The sequence below is a fragment of the Salmo trutta genome, chromosome 33 (assembly GCF_901001165.1).
Source record: "Salmo trutta chromosome 33, fSalTru1.1, whole genome shotgun sequence".
Classification (NCBI taxonomy): Eukaryota; Metazoa; Chordata; class Actinopteri; order Salmoniformes; family Salmonidae; genus Salmo; species Salmo trutta.
In genome coordinates this window covers 18,434,378-18,452,176 of record NC_042989.1, presented here as the reverse complement: position 1 = coordinate 18,452,176, position 17,799 = coordinate 18,434,378, and the positions used below count along the sequence as shown (strand labels likewise).

The 17,799-nt window shown below is 39.5% G+C and overlaps 3 protein-coding genes across 3 annotated transcripts; 2 read left to right on the top strand and 1 right to left on the bottom strand.

Annotated features, from left to right (window-relative positions):
- Positions 1-340: 340 nt before the first annotated feature.
- LOC115172563 (protein Z-dependent protease inhibitor) lies at positions 341-5,247 on the top strand. Its single transcript, XM_029730119.1, has 5 exons — positions 341-1,133; positions 3,165-3,788; positions 4,280-4,556; positions 4,679-4,826; positions 4,961-5,247. Exons 2-5 carry the CDS (start codon positions 3,194-3,196, stop codon positions 5,156-5,158), a joined length of 1,218 nt encoding a protein of 405 aa, XP_029585979.1. The 5' UTR covers positions 341-1,133; positions 3,165-3,193; the 3' UTR covers positions 5,159-5,247.
- Positions 5,248-5,444: 197 nt separating this feature from the next.
- Positions 5,445-14,656, top strand: LOC115172565 (ATP-dependent RNA helicase DDX24-like). Its single transcript, XM_029730121.1, is given in 8 exon segments — positions 5,445-6,576; positions 11,059-12,437; positions 12,596-12,773; positions 12,885-13,394; positions 13,543-13,618; positions 13,707-13,895; positions 14,028-14,157; positions 14,276-14,656. Coding segments are annotated over 7 exon segments (1,833 nt in total). The 5' UTR covers positions 5,445-6,576; positions 11,059-11,734; the 3' UTR covers positions 14,323-14,656.
- LOC115172564 (ubiquitin thioesterase OTUB2-like) lies at positions 14,536-17,586 on the bottom strand. Its single transcript, XM_029730120.1, has 6 exons — positions 17,315-17,586; positions 17,115-17,192; positions 15,864-15,982; positions 15,653-15,737; positions 15,317-15,508; positions 14,536-15,021 (listed from the first exon to the last, which is right to left on the bottom strand). Exons 1-6 carry the CDS (start codon positions 17,315-17,317, stop codon positions 14,815-14,817), a joined length of 684 nt encoding a protein of 227 aa, XP_029585980.1. The 5' UTR covers positions 17,318-17,586; the 3' UTR covers positions 14,536-14,814.
- Positions 17,587-17,799: the final 213 nt, after the last annotated feature.

Below are 17,799 nucleotides of genomic sequence, written 5' to 3'. Positions count from 1 at the left end.
TTTATATCCAGTAGTGAGGTGAATTCATTTTTAGCTGTATTACTGCATCTTCTAAAGAAACATATATATATATATATATATAATGTGTGTGTATGTGTGTATACATATATATATATATATATATGTATACATATATATATATATATATATGTATACATATATATATGTGTGTATGTGTGTATACATATATATATATATATGTATACATATATATGTATACATATATATGTATGTGTGTATATATATATATATATATGTATATATATATATATATGTATATATATATGTGTGTGTGTGTGTATATATATATATATATATATATATATATATATACATACATACATATATATTTTAAAGGGCTGATCCGACTTGCCCTAGCTAGTTAATTAACCACCACCCTGGTTTAAACTCCTTAGTCATGGTTTTGTCATTTTTATTTTGTCTTTTGAAGTAGTATAGACACGCTATTTTAATACAGTGATAACATGATCAATGCTGTTTACAATTATCGTATTTACGTGGAATTTTCCGGTTTGGATGCGCTAATCCAAAGCATGTATTACACATCCCATGTAGAGTTTGAGCTGTGCTCAAAGTTGACTTCTCTGGAAATTCCATGATTTCATTCCCTTTTTCTTGAAATTGTTCTTGTTTTATTTGAGAGCTAAATTTGAACTAGAGTTGCGGTGCCACAATGCTTTTAGTTTTTTAATGATTGCATCAATTTCACTTCTTGATATTCTTCAATAGGCACTAAACAATCAGATGTTTGTTATACTCCACATCACCATTTTATTACATCATTCTCTTTCATTTGCTGTATCTAAAAGTTCTCTTTCCAGGAATAAAATATTTGCTCCTACTGAAATCTTCCTTCATTGATCTATGGCTGAATTGTTTAATTACATCCTTGTCCTAATTTAAGTTGAATCATTTCCACCTTTCAAAGTGGGTACATCAATTGTCAGTACCAAATTTGCTTTCATTTCGAAAGAAACTAAAATAAGACTACCAGTTTGAGTAAACCTAACCCATGGTTAATAGATAACCCTGAAGGCACACTTACACTTTGTCTCCCCAAATAGTAGATGGAGTGTTTTGACAAAATACCTTTCTGATACCCAGGCTGAAAGGTAGGTCTGTTTTTGAGATGTATGCAACTATTTGTAAGAATATGTATATACAGTGTTGCTTGTATTGTTGAGAGTTGTTATTTGCGAGTTGTGATGTTGAAGCCCCCTAAATAGCTAACAAAATTAGCTGACATTCGTTCTGAAATTACTAAATATAAGTTTTTCCTTACTGTCTTAAGTGTACTTTTTATTTGAGCTCTGATGCAATGCATTGATAAGTAATTGATCACCAAACAAATATCTTGCCATTTCTCTAGAAGACTTGTAAACATGACGTACTGTGAAGTCCAAAAGTATTTGAACAGTGACACATTTGTTGTTTTGGCTCTGTACTCCAGCACTTTCGATTTGAAATAAATAATACTTTGAGGTTAAACTGCAGCCTGTCAGCTTTAATTTGAGGGTATTTCTGTCTATATTGGGTGGGCAGCACTTCTTCTTTTTTTACATAGTCCCCCCCATTTTTGGGAACAAAAAGTGTTTGGACAAATTCACTTATGTATAAAAGTAGTCAACAGTTAAGTATTTGGGCCCATATTCCTACCACGCAATGACTACATCAAGCTTGTGACTCTACAAACTTGTTGGATGCATTTGCAGTTTGTTTTGGTTGTGTTTCAGATTATTTTGTGCTCAATGGAAATGAATGGTAAATAATGTAATTGTCATTTTGTAGTCCTATTTTATTGTAAATAAGAATAGAATATGTTTCTGAACACCTAATTGTGAATAATGATGAGTGAGAAAGTTAGAGGCACAAAGATCATACCCCCAAGACATACTATCCTCAAACCATTATCTATAATGGGATGTTAGAATTTTGGGGGTGGGTTATGAAAATAATGCTTCTGTCACTCAATGTTATTCACGGTTCATTCATGATTATCCGTAATCAAGGTAGCATCCACATTAAAGTAGAAGTGTTAATAAACATATTCTATTACGAAAGTGACTCAAATGACAATACTTTAAGGCAGAGTGGTGTAAGTTGAGACACCTTTGTTTCTGGGAAACTGTACAAAATTATAGGAAGAGGTCATCATTTTATGGAATCTGTGGAAGAAAGCAAGTTAGGTAAAAAGTTAGGTTATTGAAATACATTTCATGATGCTGGTATCTAAATCAAAGTAGATCATTTTAAGATTGTTCTATACGTCAGTTGAGGTTTCTATAAGCTTCAATATGAGGTCCTAAACCTAACATGAAAGTGCATCCTAGAAACTGTGTGGACTAATATAGTGAAAATGTTTGCCTTGGGGTAAGTTAAGCCAAGGGCTATGTGGTAAGTTGAAGTGTTTTCTTCCCAGGTGTAATGCAAGGCATTATCACTGGGATACAACAGGGCTTGGTCTATTTTAAAAGTGTTTCAAAAAGTACTAATTATTTCTTAGGTGTTAAGCCTGTGTTAAAAGATGCTTAAATGATTAAAAGACACAAAGTGATTCTGATTGTGTTGAATTGTGTTTGGGAAATAAAGATAGACATGATTTTAAAATGGTAGTGGTAATATTTAGTTCACTACGGAAATGTGTAGGTGGCTGGGGGTAAATTGTGCCAAGAGACTACTTTTTTTGGACAAGCTATGTTTTCAAAATGAATGTTTACATGAATTCTGATTATTTTAAGGGATACACAACATCCTGAAATATATGTCGATATATTTGTTATAAAGAATACTATATTTACCTTGATGGAGTGATGTTGAATGTAAAAAATGGTTCAGTTTACCCCACTCACCCCTATTTACCATTAATTTCTATTGAGCACAAAATAATCTGAAACACAACCAAAACAAACTGCAAATGCACCCAACAAGTATGTAGAGTCACAATCTTGATGTAGTCATTGCGATAAGTGAATTTGATCAAATATGTTTAGTTCCCTAAAATGGGGGGACTATGTACAAAAGTGCTGTAGTTTCTAAATGGTTCATTCATATAATATACATTTCAATGTGTTGGAGTACAGAGAAAAAACAAAAACATTTCACTGTCAAAATTATTTTGGACCTCACTGTAAATACTATTGCAGGTTGTGATCACATAACTCATCAAATAACTATGATGATGAAGGTGGGACTCCTTTTCCTCCTGACCCATGTCTGGACCCTCACCCCTGTCTACCAAACTCAAGAGCAGAGCCCCAACATCACAGACCTGACCTTCAAGAACATGGACTTTGCCATGAATCTCTACAGGAAGATTGCTGGTTACCATGATAATAACATATTTTTCTCACCCCTGAGCATATCCACAGCTTTTGCGACCCTCTCCATGGCAGCACAGGGTCCCACACGAGACCAGATAGTGAAGGGGCTCAACCTAGCCCACCTAGATCGGGACAAGCAACCAGACATCATTCCAGAACTCTTCCAACAACTCCAAGGGAACATCACACAAGATGAATCATTGAAACTGGACCAGAGCACCACCTTCTTTGTTTGCCTAAAGTTTGAGGTAGAGAGTGACTACAGTGACCAGATCAAGAAATTCTTCAACGCTGATATCAACAATGTGGACTTTGCAAATACAAAAGCTAGCGTTTCCATGATCAATGACTACATAATGAGAAAGACTGGTAACAGAGTCAAGGAGATGGTGTCTGACTTGGATCCACTTACTCAACTTATGCTCATCAACACCATTTTCTTTCGGGGTGAGCAGCTATGTCATGCATTCTTTGAATTTAACAGTTCCACTGTAACACTTAAAAAACGTTACATTTGACTTGATTACTTTTAGTTTTCACTTGTGTCTACCATAATTGCATCCCATCAGTATATCTTATTTCAAGATGTTGTGTTTTACATTTCACTTTCAAATTTTAATTGCATTGGCTAAAATGCAACAATAACACTTCCCACTGGGCAAAAACTGGTTGAGTCAACATTGTTTCCATGTCATTTCAACAACAAAAAAAATGCAATATGATGACATTGAATCAACGTGGAAAACTGATTGGATTTACAAAAAGGCCCTTTCTTTACCTAATCTATTGGCATTGTGACATTTTTTGTTAATTTCACGTTAAATTCACATTAGTTGACACCTCAATCAAATTTAAATAAAAAATAGACATTGAACTGACATCTGTGCCCAGTGGGTTTTGCTTTCCAATAAATATGCTTTGTCATATTTGGAATTTAGGTGAATGGCAGATGCCCTTCAATCCCAACTACACAGAAATTCAACGCTTCTATATTGACAACTACAATATTGTCCAGGTGCCTATGATGTTAAGAATGGAGGATAAGTTCTATACAATGGACGACTTTTCCCTGAATGCCAAGGTGCTGAAGCTGCCGTACCGAGATGGTGTTTCAATGCTTATCCTGCTACCCAACAAAGGCCTGGATTATACCACAATAGATGATGAGATCACAGCTGAGAGATTCCTCAACTGGATAAAAAATCTGAAAGAAAGGTAAACAGAAAGCGTCATGTGTATTTTGTGGTGAAACATTGCAAAATTCCATAGGTTTTCTAAGAGGTGTTTCGTATTGAATACCAGTTCTCCTATGTATGAAAGTTCCTTGTTTTGTAAAGGAAACTAGAAGTTCAACTGCCCAAGTTCAAGATGGAGCAATCCTACGCCATGCACAACATCCTACCAGATTTGGGTATATCCAGTATCTTCCATGACACCGCTAACCTCACTAAATTGAGCAAAGACCCAGGCCTAAAGGTATCAGAGGTCAGTTCTTGGATTAACAGGCCAAACTTGCCTTAACCAATTTCCATCTGTATCAATTGAGAAATGTATAACTTTATTACTCACTGTGGATAAATAACAAATAACATATTATTGCAATGATAATGTGGTTCCAGGTGTTGCACAAGGCAGTGATCGAGGTGGATGAGAGAGGCACCACTGCAGCCGCTGCCACAGAAAGCGGCATTATTGGATACTCCTTACCCTCTTCCTTCATCGTCAACCGACCCTTCTTCTTTTTTATCTACCATGAGGCCACTAACAGCTTGTTGTTCATGGGCCGAGTGACTGACCCCACCAAAAACGGAGTCTAATGAGTACAGTGCATTTGGTGCCTGGAGAGGTGTTGTACATGTAATATGTTTCATTTGTATGTATTAAAGGTGAACAGATATTCATTCAACTGGTTTGGGGATCTTCCTAATATAGACTAACAATAACATGAACATTTCAATCCTGAATCCATGAATCACATATTGTCCTAGAAATTAAGCAAATATGACCAACATTCCATAACTCAGACTCACATTCCAGCAAGAATCTCTGCTCAAGCTGAGTGGTTACCAATGACTGTATATGACCCTGGTGGTTACTAATAATGTTTTTCAAACCACGTGATCACAATGTGGGGTGGCAGGAAACTTATTACAGACTACCTGGCTGGCTGTACTGTTGGGCCTTGCAGTCGGTGGAGGAATCAAGCTGGACAGAGTAGTTATTTGCTCTGACTCGTGCAGTATTGATGCATCTGCAGTCCTTTGGCTCATGTAGCAGACAAGACCTGCTGTATGAGGTATTACAAACCCATGGCTGGGTGAGACAGATGGGTATACAGATGAGGATTAGTTGGGTCCCAGCCCATGTGGGGGTGGAGGGGAACGAGGCAGCTGATGTTCTGGCTAAACAGGCCCTTAACAGTGAGGAGGTGGACGTTGAAGTTTCAATGAGGCAAACGGCGGCCTGATATGGACAGTGGTGGTGCAGAGATGGCAGGAGCAGTGGGATAGAGACATTAAGGGCATGCATCTCTTCCCTGCCTGGTCTCATAAACTAGACGTAACATAGTAAAATGTAAATCCGAGACACTCAAATTAGTATGATATGTGCCGTTTGGAATGGGTACATAAGACAGAAGGTAACCTAACGTGAACATCTAGCAACCTAGAACTAGCATCTCTGTTTTGTCAGAGTTTAAAAGTAAAACATTTGCAGCCATCCACTTCCTTATGTCTGAAACACACGCTTCCAGGGTAGGACATTTTAGGGCTTCACCATGTTTCATCGAAATGTAGATACATCTGATAGGAAACATCCAACAGGAAGATGTGATTATTGTCAGGAAATAGAAAGAGGAAACAATTTGTTGATACAGTGTGGGCGGTATGAGAGGGAGAGAGAGGGATTGAGAATATGTATGAGAGAAATGGGTTACAAGATTTGAGTGTAAAGAGTTTATTGAGTAGAACATCAATAGATACATTATCCAATATTTTGTTTTATTTTCTTAGAGGAAAGGGGCTGGCAGGTAGGATTTAGGTCCTCCCTGTCTCACTCGCCGTTTAGCACAGTAGGTGGCGGTAATGCACCAATAATTTTGGTTGTCAACCGCCCGAAAAAAAACCACCGAAGAAGAAGAACGTGATCACAACTGCAATGGCTACGTCCTCGTGTCACGCATTAGTCCAGTCAAGTCGTGTGATTTATCATAGGAAAGTCCTGTAAGCAGTCAAAGGTAGTTTATATTTATTTGTCAATCGTTTTATGCAGTTATATTTCATGACACTGTATTGAAAATGAATTAATGTGTGGTGCTGGCTGCGGACAGCTATACAGTTGCTAACATGCTGATGTGTTTTTCTTATGTTATTCTTGCTAGTTAGGTTACCCCTGTTAGCGAATTAGATCATGAATAGTTCCCTTTTATTCCGTTTGTTTTAATCAAATAGAGTACGTACAATTCATGTGTTTAAAAAAAAAATTATAACTAGATGTGATTTAAACAAAGTTGTTTGGTATCCATTAGTAAGTACTGGGAGTTACAGTTTTGCCTATACAAAGCGTTGCCAGAGATTGATTAACCCTGTATTGGTGATACTATTGTAATAAAACAGGCAGGGTATTGGTGATACTATTGTAATGAAACAGGCAGGGAGCAGGTCTCGAACCCTCGACCTTCTATCCCGAAGTCCAGCGTGCTGTCGACTGTGCACCAAAAGCATGCTCGAGCGGCAGAGTCGATATCCGCGCTTATAAACCCAGGGTCGTTACACTATCTTCATTCTCGATTCGTCCAAGCATGTATCTAAAATGTATTTCCAGTTGCAGGTGGCGCATTTTAATTTAGAAAATGTTGTGTTATTAAAAGAAATGCACTTTTTGCTCCAGGGAGTAATCCAACAATGTGTACGCCGCCATATTGATCAAGACAGGTGAGTTTCATCATGACATGTGGACCCACCTGTCTCAATCAATGAGAGAAGATTTGAAATAGAGAAGATGGTGGTATACGCATTGTTGGATTACTTCATGTAGAAAAACAATTATTTATTTTAAAGGAGCATTTTCTAAATTAAAACACACCACTTGCAAATGGACATGTACATTTTAGGAGGTACATGTTGGCTGAATCGAGAATGAAGATACTATCGCCAATACCAGGTTAGTTAAGATCGGCGTACAGTCAACGGGACAGTTGTAAATCATTCAGCTCGTTATGTCAAGATCGCAGATTTTAGAGTAACAACAAATGTCGGTAGATAGAAGGATCGTATATTGACTGAAAGCTTAAATTCTTGTTAATGTAACTGCACTGTCCAATTTTACAGTAGCTATTACTACGAAAAAAAGACCATGCTATTGTTTGAGAGCTCCTAACAACAAAACACTGCGATAGGTTTGATAAATTCACCTCTGAAGGTGAAACGTGTACTTACATTCTGAAATCTTGCTCTGATTTATCATCCAAAGGGTCCCAGAGATAACATGAAGTGTTGTTTTGTTAGATAAAATCCTTTTTCATATCCTGAAAGGGTCCATATAGCATGAACGATTGATTTTGTATTTCCACTCGTTCAATTTGCAAAGAAAGGAATCTGTGAATCTCACGCTAAACCTTGTTTCAACGAGTCAAATCACGTTCGTATCTATTCCTCAGAGATCCTATAAGTTAACAAGACTTCACTATTTCCTTAGGGGTGTAGTATATCCTATAGGACACCATATTTGGTCAGAGAGCGACGCCTTCATGGCACGCCGATGACGCGGGCGGCCATCACTTGAACGGCTGTATCTTTGTCAAATAAGCACCAATCGGGGGTCAAACAAAGCTAGCTAAATAGCCAATGAGCTAGGCTTTATGGGAGTATCCGGAAATCATGTATATGTTGTAAAATGTAGCTTCTAACCTTGTACGACAGCATGCCTTTTCATTTTGGACCAAAATTACAAGGGTATTCAGAGTTATGAAAACGGGTTGTTTTGCAAATGTTGAACTTATAATATGGCTGCTAATACTTGGAAAGCTAAATCAAAGTCCAAGTATACAGATTTGACAATATTCTTGCAGAAAAATGGAATATGAATGCAAACGTCTCCTTCACGATTTGCCCAAATGTACCTGGTGATTTCACACTAAAAGTTTTGAGTATCAGTCACACTCCAAGTTATCCATCTGAAACTTTGCACATACAATGCAGCCATCTTGTGGACACTATCGGAATTACAATCAGAGTGATGGCTATAACAGTGAACTTTCTCTTGCATTTCAAAGATGGTGGTAAAAAAACAGTAGTTGTTTTTTTTCCTTTGTATTTTCTTCTACCAGATCTATTGTTATATTCTCCTACATTAAATTCACATTTCCACAAACTTCAGTGTTTCCTTTAAAATGGTACCAAGGATATGCATTCGAGGTGATTTTTCAACGCCGATACCGATTATTGGAGGACTAAAAAAGCCAATGCCGATTAAAAATAATAATTTGTAATAATGACAATTACAACAATACTGAATGAACACTTATTTTAACTTAATATAATACATCAATAAAATCAATTTACCCTCAAATAAATAATGAAACATGTTCAAGTTGGTTTAAATAATGCAAAAACAAAGTGTTGGAGAAGAAAGTAAATGTGCAATATGTGCCATGTAAGAAAGCTAACGTATAAATTCCTTGCTCAGAACATGAGAACATACGAAAGCTGGTGGTTCCTTTTAACATGAGTCTTCAATATTCCCAGGTAAGAAGTTTTAGGTTGTAGTTATTATAGGACTATTTCTCTCTATACGATTTGTATTTCATATACCTTTGACTATTGGATGTTCTTATAGGCACTTTAGTATTGCCAGTGTAACAGTATAGCTTCCGTCCATCTCCTCGCTCCTACCTGGGCTCGAACCAGGAACACATCGACAACAGCCACCCTCGAAGCAGCGTTACCCATGCAGAGCAAGGGGAACAACTACTCCAAGTCTCAGAGCGAGTGACGTTTGAAACGCTATTAGCGCGCACCCCGCTAACTAGCTAGCCATTTCACATCAGTTACACCAGCCTAATCTCGGGAGTTGATAGGCTCGAAGTCATAAATAGCGCAATGCTTGAAGCGTTGCGAAGAGCTGCTGGCAAAACGCACGAAAGTGCTGTTTGAATGAATGCTTACGAGCCTGCTGGTGCCTACCATCGCTCAGTCAGACTGCTCTAACAAATCATAGACTTAATTATAACGTAATAACACACAGAAATACAAGCCTTAGGCCATTAATATGGTCGAATCCGGAAACTATCATTTCGAAAACAAAACGTTTATTCTTTCAGCGAAATACGGAACCGTTCTGTATTTTATCTAACAGGTGGCATCCATAAGTCTAAATATTCCTGTTACATTGCACAACCTTCAATGTTATGTCATAATTACGTAAAATTCTGGCAAATTAGTTCGCAACGAGCCAGGCGGCCCAAACTGTTGCATATACCCTGACTCTGCGTGCAATGAACGCAAGAGAAGTGACACAATTTCACCTGGTTAATATTGCCTGCTAACCTGGATTTCTTTCAGCTAAATATGCAGGTTTAAAAAATATATAGTTCTGTGTATTGATGTTTATGGTTGGGTACAGTCGTGCAACGATTGTGCTTTTTTCGCAAATGCGCTTTTGTTAAATCATCCCCCGTTTGGCGAAGTTGGCTGTCTATTTCTTCCTAACAAAGTCTTCACACAGTTCGCAACGAACCAGGCGGCCCAAACTGCTGCATATACCCTGACTCTGTTGCAAGAGAAGTGACACAATTTTCCCAGTTAAAAGAAATTCATGTTAGCAGGCAACATTAACTAAATATGCAGGTTTAAAAATATATACTTGTGTATTGATTTTAAGAAAAGCATTGATGTTTATGGTTAGGTACACGTTGGAGCAACGACAGTTCTTTTTCGAGAATGCGCACCGCATCGATTATATGCAACGCAGGACACGCTAGATAAACTAGTAATATCATCAACCATGTGTAGTTAACTAGTGATTATTATTGATTGATTGTTTTTTTATAAGGTAAGTTTAATGCTAGCTAGCAACTTACCTTGGCTTCTTACTGCATTCGCGTAACAGGCAGGCTCCTCGTGGAGTGCAATGTAAGGCAGGTGGTTAGAGCGTTGCACTCGTTAACCGCAAGATTGAATCCCAGAGGTGACAAGGTAAAAATCTGTCGTTCTGCCCCTGAACAAGGCAGTTAACCCACCGTTCCTAGGCCGTCATTGAAAATAAGAATGTGTTCTTAACTGACTTGCCTAGTTAAATAAAGGTGTAAAAAAAAAAATTATAATAATAATAATCGGTGTCCAAAAATAGCGATGTCCGATTGATATGAAAACTTGAAATCGGCCCTAATTAATCGGCCATTCCGATTAATCGGTCGACCTCTAATATGCATATCCTTGCTACAGGCAGTTAGATTTAGGTGAAAATGTAAATAAGGGGGCTATCCCTAAGAAGGTAAAAAATCTCTGAAGTTTTGCATAGGCAAACCTGTAACTCCCGGTAATGGAGTGTGCTTAATGACTGAAATGTATAGACACTTTTTGTAACAATCTAGCCTGCCCTAAGTACTGTACTAAGATCAAAATATCTAATTGGAATACACCGGAATTATTTACATTGTACTGTTCATCATTAATGTAGTCATCATCATGTCAACAGTGGAACTGTTATCTATTCATAGGAAATTGAAGTCCAACAGGAGTCAGATTAAAAATGTACGCTCTTTCTCCCGGCCGAAGTCAGCCAAACGGTGGATCCATGTGAAGGGCAGCTGGAAAGCAGTAGAGCTGGACCCCGGTCTCTTCTCTGAAGAGGGCATGGGGGGACTGGTCTGTTTTGAGGAGCTGACATACTACAGACTGATAGATTCTGCCAAGGAAGAAGCTAAAGCAGAAAAAGACCAAAAGAAGAGAAAAGAAAAGCAAGTGAGGGAGATAAGGATGGAGGCAAATGGGAAGAGGTATGTAAGGGAGGTAGTGACAAAAATGAAACGTCTGAAAAACCAGCTAAGAAGAATAAGAAAACAGCCCAACAAAATGACCCAACCACACAGGATGACCTCTCAGGACAGTGAAGTGAAGAGTGAGGAGGTGAGTAACGAGGCCCAAAACCTTGGAAATGGTTCAGAGAAAGTTGTTGTCAAGGAGGAAGAAGCCCCTGAAGAAACTGTCACAAAATGCTGTTATGTGTCCTGAGGATGCTCAGCAACAATCAAACAATCCAAAGACTGATGGCAAACAGGAAAAATAAAAATGATGGAAAAGCAGACCGTCCCAGATAGAACATGAGCAACAGACAGTTACCCCCTCAATGCAAAGTGGCTGAACTCTCCAAAAAGAAGGCAAAGAATTGGACCAATGCGGCACGCTCTGGTTCTCACCAAAACACACGTGACAGCGTGGAAGGATCTGTTTGTCCCTGATCAAGTGTTGAAGGCACTGAGCAGTCTAGGATTCGGATCACCCACGGCCATTCAAACTCTGGCATTGCCACCTGCTATCAGAGACCATATGGACATTGTTGGGGCCGCCGAGACGGGTAGTGGTAAGACACTGTCTTTCGCCATCCCAATGATCCATCATATCCTGGAGTGGAAGGAGAGAGCAGATGAAAGTGAGGGGGCGACAGATGGCCAGACTGAGCCAGGAACACAGGTGGAAAGCCTGTACCTGCCGACAGTGGAGGAATCTGTACACACTGAGGAAAGTATTTCCATGGACACCAGCACAGAGGTCACTGAGGCAGCTCCAGAGACCCCTGCTGAGTCTAAAGAGGCCTGCACTGAGGAAACCAGAGAGCAGGGGTGTGAAAATGTGGCAGAGGAAGACAAAGATGCTGATGATGATGAAAAAATAATTGAGGAGGATGAAGAAATGTATCATGAGGATGAGAGGTGTGTCAAAGTCGTTGAGAATATGGAGTTTGACTTTGACAACACAGCAGAAGAAGAGACTCTGAAAGTCAGTGAGAAACAGCCATTGTTAGGATTGGTTCTCTGCCCGACCAGGGAGCTGGCTGTACAGGTGAAACATCACATTGATGCTGTGGCCAAGTTTACTGGTGAGTGCTAAAGGCAGTGAGAAGCCAGATTTTTCTTTTTTATTTATTACCCTTTTTGTGATGTAGGTGTGGGTTTTCAAGAATCAGATTTGAATGGGTTTTCACAAAGCTTTTTAAATGAATCGATTTAATAGCCCCCCCCCCCCCCCCGTGTGCAGGTATAAAAACAGCGATTGTGGTGGGTGGAATGGCTCAGCAGAAACAGATCAGGATGCTGAAACGCAGACCTGAGATCGTCATTGCCACCCCAGGACGCTTGTGGGAGATGATCAAAGAGAGGCATCCACATCTGGTCAACCTAAGGCAGCTCAGGAAAGCAGAAGTGGGTTTAAATTGGTATAATGCATGTTCAATGCAGGTGTTTGTCTGTATCTGGCCTGGAAAGTTACATTTTTGCTTCACACCAGTCAAAATTGTAAATCAGTAAAACTGTTTTTTTTCTCATAGGTGCCTAGTCATTGACGAAGCAGACCGCATGGTGGAAAGAGGCCATTTTGCTGAGCTGGAAAGTCTGCTGGAGATGCTGAACACTGTCCAGTTTAACCCAAAGAGGCAGACATTTGTGTTCTCCGCCACCCTGACCATGGCCCACAGCTTGCCCACCCACTTGCAGAAAAAGGGCAAGAAGGTGGACCAGCGGAGCAAGCTGGAGGTCCTTATGGAGAAAGTGGGGATCAGGTCCAAACCTAAAGTAATTGATCTGACCCGGAAGGAGGCTACAGTCGAGACCCTGACTGAGACACGGATACACTGTGAAAAGGAAGAGAAGGATTTCTTCCTGTACTACTTCCTGCTCCAGTATCCAGGCCGGACTATGGTGTTTGCCAACAGTATTGACTGCATCAAGCGGCTTAACTCTCTGCTGGTCATCCTGGACTGTACCCCATTGCCACTGCATGCCAACATGCACCAGAAGCAGCGCCTAAAAAACCTTGAGCGGTTCGCTGAGAGGGAGAGGTGAGTCATAGAAGTACATGTATATGCTGCAGACTAGTTATTATCCATATCTGTTTTGAGGTATGCATTGGATTACACTTGCATGGATCAGCAACTTTTTGTCTGTACCATAAACTATGTTGACTACAATAAACATTGTTTTTTACAGCTGTGTGCTCCTGACAACTGATGTGGCGGCAAGAGGGCTTGATATTCCAAATGTTCAACACGTCATTCATTACCAGGTGTGTCTTTTGACACCTTTGGTGGTTTCCTGTTATTCTTTGTCTCTGACAGTTGTTTCTCAAATAATAACGTTCTTGTGTGTCCCAGGTTCCCAGGACTTCAGAGACTTGTGTCCACCGCAGTGGAAGGACTGCACGAGCCACCAAAGAGGGTCTCAGTTTGCTCCTGGTTGGGCCAGATGACATGATGAACTTCAAGAGAATCTACAGAGCTCTGGGAAAGGATGAGGAGGTTCCCATGTTTCCCTTTCAGAGCAAGTGCATGGCTGCCATCAAGGTAGGCGCCTAGCCAGGCCAGGCACCTGTATTTGATCACTTGATGGTCGATCTAAGCTAGGAGCTGCACAGATTTACTTATCTTTCATGACATAAAACAACATTGTACCATATTTCATATCTGCCTTGACAGGAGTGAGTCAACATGGCTAGGAAGATAGAGAAGATTGAGTTCCACAACAGCAGAGAGAAGCAGCACAACTCTTGGTTTAAGCAAGAGGCAGAAGCTTTGGAGGTGGACCTGGATGATGATGTTTTTCTTGGTAAGACTACATCATTAAATGAGTTTAGGAGTGGGAGGTTGCCCCATAAGAAACCCAGAAATAAGAGGGACTTACAAAAATAGATCAGAGTAAACTGACATTTAGTTGTTTTTTTTAGGGGGGAGGAAGGATGAGAGGATGACAGGCAGCAGCAGAAGATGGTGAAGGGCATGAAGAAGCACATGAAACACCTGATTTCTCAGCCTGTATTCAAGAATGTGATGAAGACCAAGTACCCCACACAGATGGGTAAGCTCTCCCTGCCCAACATACCCCTACATGTTTTGGAAACGCCCTTGACCAGTGTCTCCAATCAGAAGACAGAAACAAAAGAAAAAGCAGCAGCCGCAGTGTTAAAAATGATTGTAGTCTCAATTAGAATGTTTGAGATTGAATTTATATAAATGGAAATACAGTGCAATTATTGTAACATTTTCACAAATGATTTTAGAAGATATCAGTCTTGTTTTTGAATAAATACTTTTTTTTGGACATTCAAGAAAGTTGAGCGGAGTCTACCGCATATGCGTTCACTGTAAATTACAAAACAATGCTAAAAACATTTTTGTTTGAGAAACTTCTTAATCACAACGTACATTTATTTGAACACTTAACTACCGGTAAACCTGAGATAAGTGGAGGCCTTCATCAGGCCCCTCAATGGCAATGTGGGTAGAGAATGTCATAGTGGGCTGTTTTGTATAGGAGGTGTAGGCAGGGCTCCGCTCCCTCTGGAATCGTGTGGTGGGCCAGGCGGTGTCCATCTCCCCCCTCCACGGAAGCAATGTGGATGCTAACTCCTAAGGCCTCCGACAGAGCCAGAATATCTACGTGATCACACTCCATCGCCATGGTTTCTACTTCCTGGATAAGGCAATAATGGACATTGTAAGTGTATATACCCAAGCAGAAACAGAAGCTACAAAAAAATGGTAATGTCTGTGATTGGTCCCTAAAACACCAATTCTTTTCCATTAATTGCACCACCACTAGAGAGCAGCAGAATACTTTCAGACCTTAGTTTTGAGTGGTGAGACTCCTTGACAAGAGGTCTGATTGTCTTTGGAGAAAAGTATCAGCAGCATCTGGCACACTTCCATAGCACATTAATAAAACAGAAGTTAACTGCAATATGGTCTTGAGCGCAACTCATACTGACCCGAGTGCAGTAAACCTTGAGACTGGGTGCCTCCACAAAGTGGCTGAAGAAGTCGGCATGGTTTTGAAGGTAGGCTGAGGTGAGCAACCTGAGGTATTGCACCATACTGTCGGAGGTAGTTTGCTCATTAAAGAGCTGGAGCAACGTGTCACCCTGCTCATCAGCTTCACATTGTTCTAGAACACCTACAAACTAAAAGATGAATTGTGCAATAATTAAAACAGGCTTCAGTTACATGTCTGACAGTTAAACAAAATGTGACTCGTCATCTTTATTGTGAAGGAGCATTATTAGATATTTTTTTGTTGAATAGTACAAAGTTAAATGTAAACTTACCATGTCAAGCATGTCTTTGAAAGAGCTCTCATCAAAGCCTGCAGCCAATAACTCTTTGCCACTTTGTTTCACTGTTTCTTTGAATCTGAGATACGGAGAGAAAATTATACATTTTCCTCCATTATTTTCAAGTGGCAAAGCCACACAGGTAAAGGCACATTCATGGAGTCCAACACATGGAAAAATGTATGCATACTAGGAAGGATTTTACCTTTGCAAAGCTCTATCATTTTGTAACAATGATTCCAGGTGTCCAAAGCAGAGAGCTCTGTAAAAGCAATTACCATCGCCCCTGATTTTCCTCATGTACTTATACTGGCTGCAAATCTCCTTCAAAACAAATAAGAGATGTCAGCGAATTTTACAAATTCAAGTACTTTCATTTCACTAGCCTATCTTACATTTACTATGTATTTGAGTAATTAGTTAGTCCATTTTGCAATTTAACAGTACTTTACAGTTTACTTATAACAATGTAATTTACACTAAACAAATATATAAACGCATGTAAAGTGTTGGGACCATGTTTCGTGAGCTGAAATAAAATATCCCCCCCCCCCAAAATAAAACATAATATGCACAAATATATTATTTCTCTCAAATTGAGCACAAATTTGGTTACATGCCTGTTTGTTTGCATTTCTCCTTTGCCAAGATTATACAGCCACCTGACAGGTGTGGCATACTAAACAGAATGATCATTACACAGGTGTACCTTGTGCTGGGGACAAAAGGTCACACTAAAATGTGCAGTTTTGTCACATAACACAATGCCACAGATGTCTCAAATTTTGAGGGAGCGTGCAATTGGCATGCTGACTGCAGGAATGTCCACATCTGTTGCCAGAGAATGCAGACCATTTGTATGGTGTTGTGTGGGCGAGCAGTTTGCTGATGTCAACGTTGTGAACAGAGTGCCCCATGTTGGCGGTGGGGGTGTGGGCAGGCATAAGCTACAGACAATGAACACATTTGCATTTTATTGATGGCAATTTGAATGCACAGAGATACTGTGACGAGAGGCCCCTTGTTGTGCCATTCATCCATCACCTCGTGTTTCAGCACGATAATGCACAGCCCCATGTCGAAAGGATCTGTACACAATTCCTGGAGGCTGAAAATGTCCCAGTTCTTCAATGACCTGCACACTCACCACACATCACCAAATGAGCATGTTTGGGATGCTCTGGATTGATGTGCATGACAGCGTATTATAAGGAAATTGAAATACAACTCAGTAAAATCATTGAAATGGTTGCATGTTGTGTTTTTATATTTTTGTTCAGTAGAATTCCATTTGTTTTGAAATATCCAAGGAATATCTATCCAAATATGTCAGAGATCCCACAGCTGACATGTAACGTTAAGCTTTATGTGTGTTTAATAGCCTAATTTAGGCCAAACTTGAATTCACATACTCTTGTGAGCCTTTTTCAATAGCTATATGAATAGGCATTATTACCCGATACTTTGCAGCTTCCACCTCCAGCAGATATGTAGATATTTCTTCTCTACTTGAAACAAACTGTCCTGGTTCCGTCTGTGAAGAACAGTCATTGGCTAAATTAAATCTAAAATAAATCGTGTAGTGACAATAGTAAAACATAATGCTTTGTTAATTCCTACGTTAAATCATGTTTTGTTGCTTAAAGATAACATTACCATACTCGAGGCGTCTCTAAGAATAATCGAATTATTTTCTTTCCACCTTGATGAGGCTAGGTTAGCATGCTACAAAGATAAACATGGCTAGAGAGCTAGCTAGCTAAATAGAAACAGATGTAAATGTTTTCAGATGTGTCATCCTGTCTCGCGGGCTAATCGCGTGGTAAGACAGAACACGACTGTTGTACGCAACAAAGAGACAATGGAATGAAAAGTAACATCGAGAGACATTCTAAAATTCTTTCATTTTCGAGCATCCTTCTTCTTCGATGAGGTTTAACGGCGATAGGCATCCAATAAATGTTGCATTACCGCCACCTACTAGACTGGAGTAAAACTCCCTTATACTTTGCTTAAAAAATAAATAATAATAGCAAATTAATATTTGAGCAACATTAACAACCGCATATTTAGAACTGCCATAGGTAGTCCATTCAGTAGTCTTCATTTTTTAAAACAGCAACCACAACTCATTTATCTGT

What these genes read in the sequence shown, in the direction of transcription:
- LOC115172563 (XM_029730119.1), top strand. Translation starts at nt 3,194, where the DNA reads ATGATGATGAAGGTGGGACTCCTTTTCCTCCTGACCCATGTCTGGACC. An exon ending in ATAAAAAATCTGAAAGAAAG is followed by an intron (nt 4,557 to 4,678) that starts GTAAACAGAAAG and finishes TGTTTTGTAAAG; the next exon opens with GAAACTAGAAGTTCAACTGC. An exon ending in CAGGCCTAAAGGTATCAGAG is followed by an intron (nt 4,827 to 4,960) that starts GTCAGTTCTTGG and finishes ATGTGGTTCCAG; the next exon opens with GTGTTGCACAAGGCAGTGAT.
- LOC115172564 (XM_029730120.1), bottom strand. An exon ending in AATGATAGAGCTTTGCAAAG is followed by an intron (nt 15,738 to 15,863) that starts GTAAAATCCTTC and finishes TCCGTATCTCAG; the next exon opens with ATTCAAAGAAACAGTGAAAC. An exon ending in TCAAGGTTTACTGCACTCGG is followed by an intron (nt 15,022 to 15,316) that starts GTCAGTATGAGT and finishes TGCCTTATCCAG; the next exon opens with GAAGTAGAAACCATGGCGAT.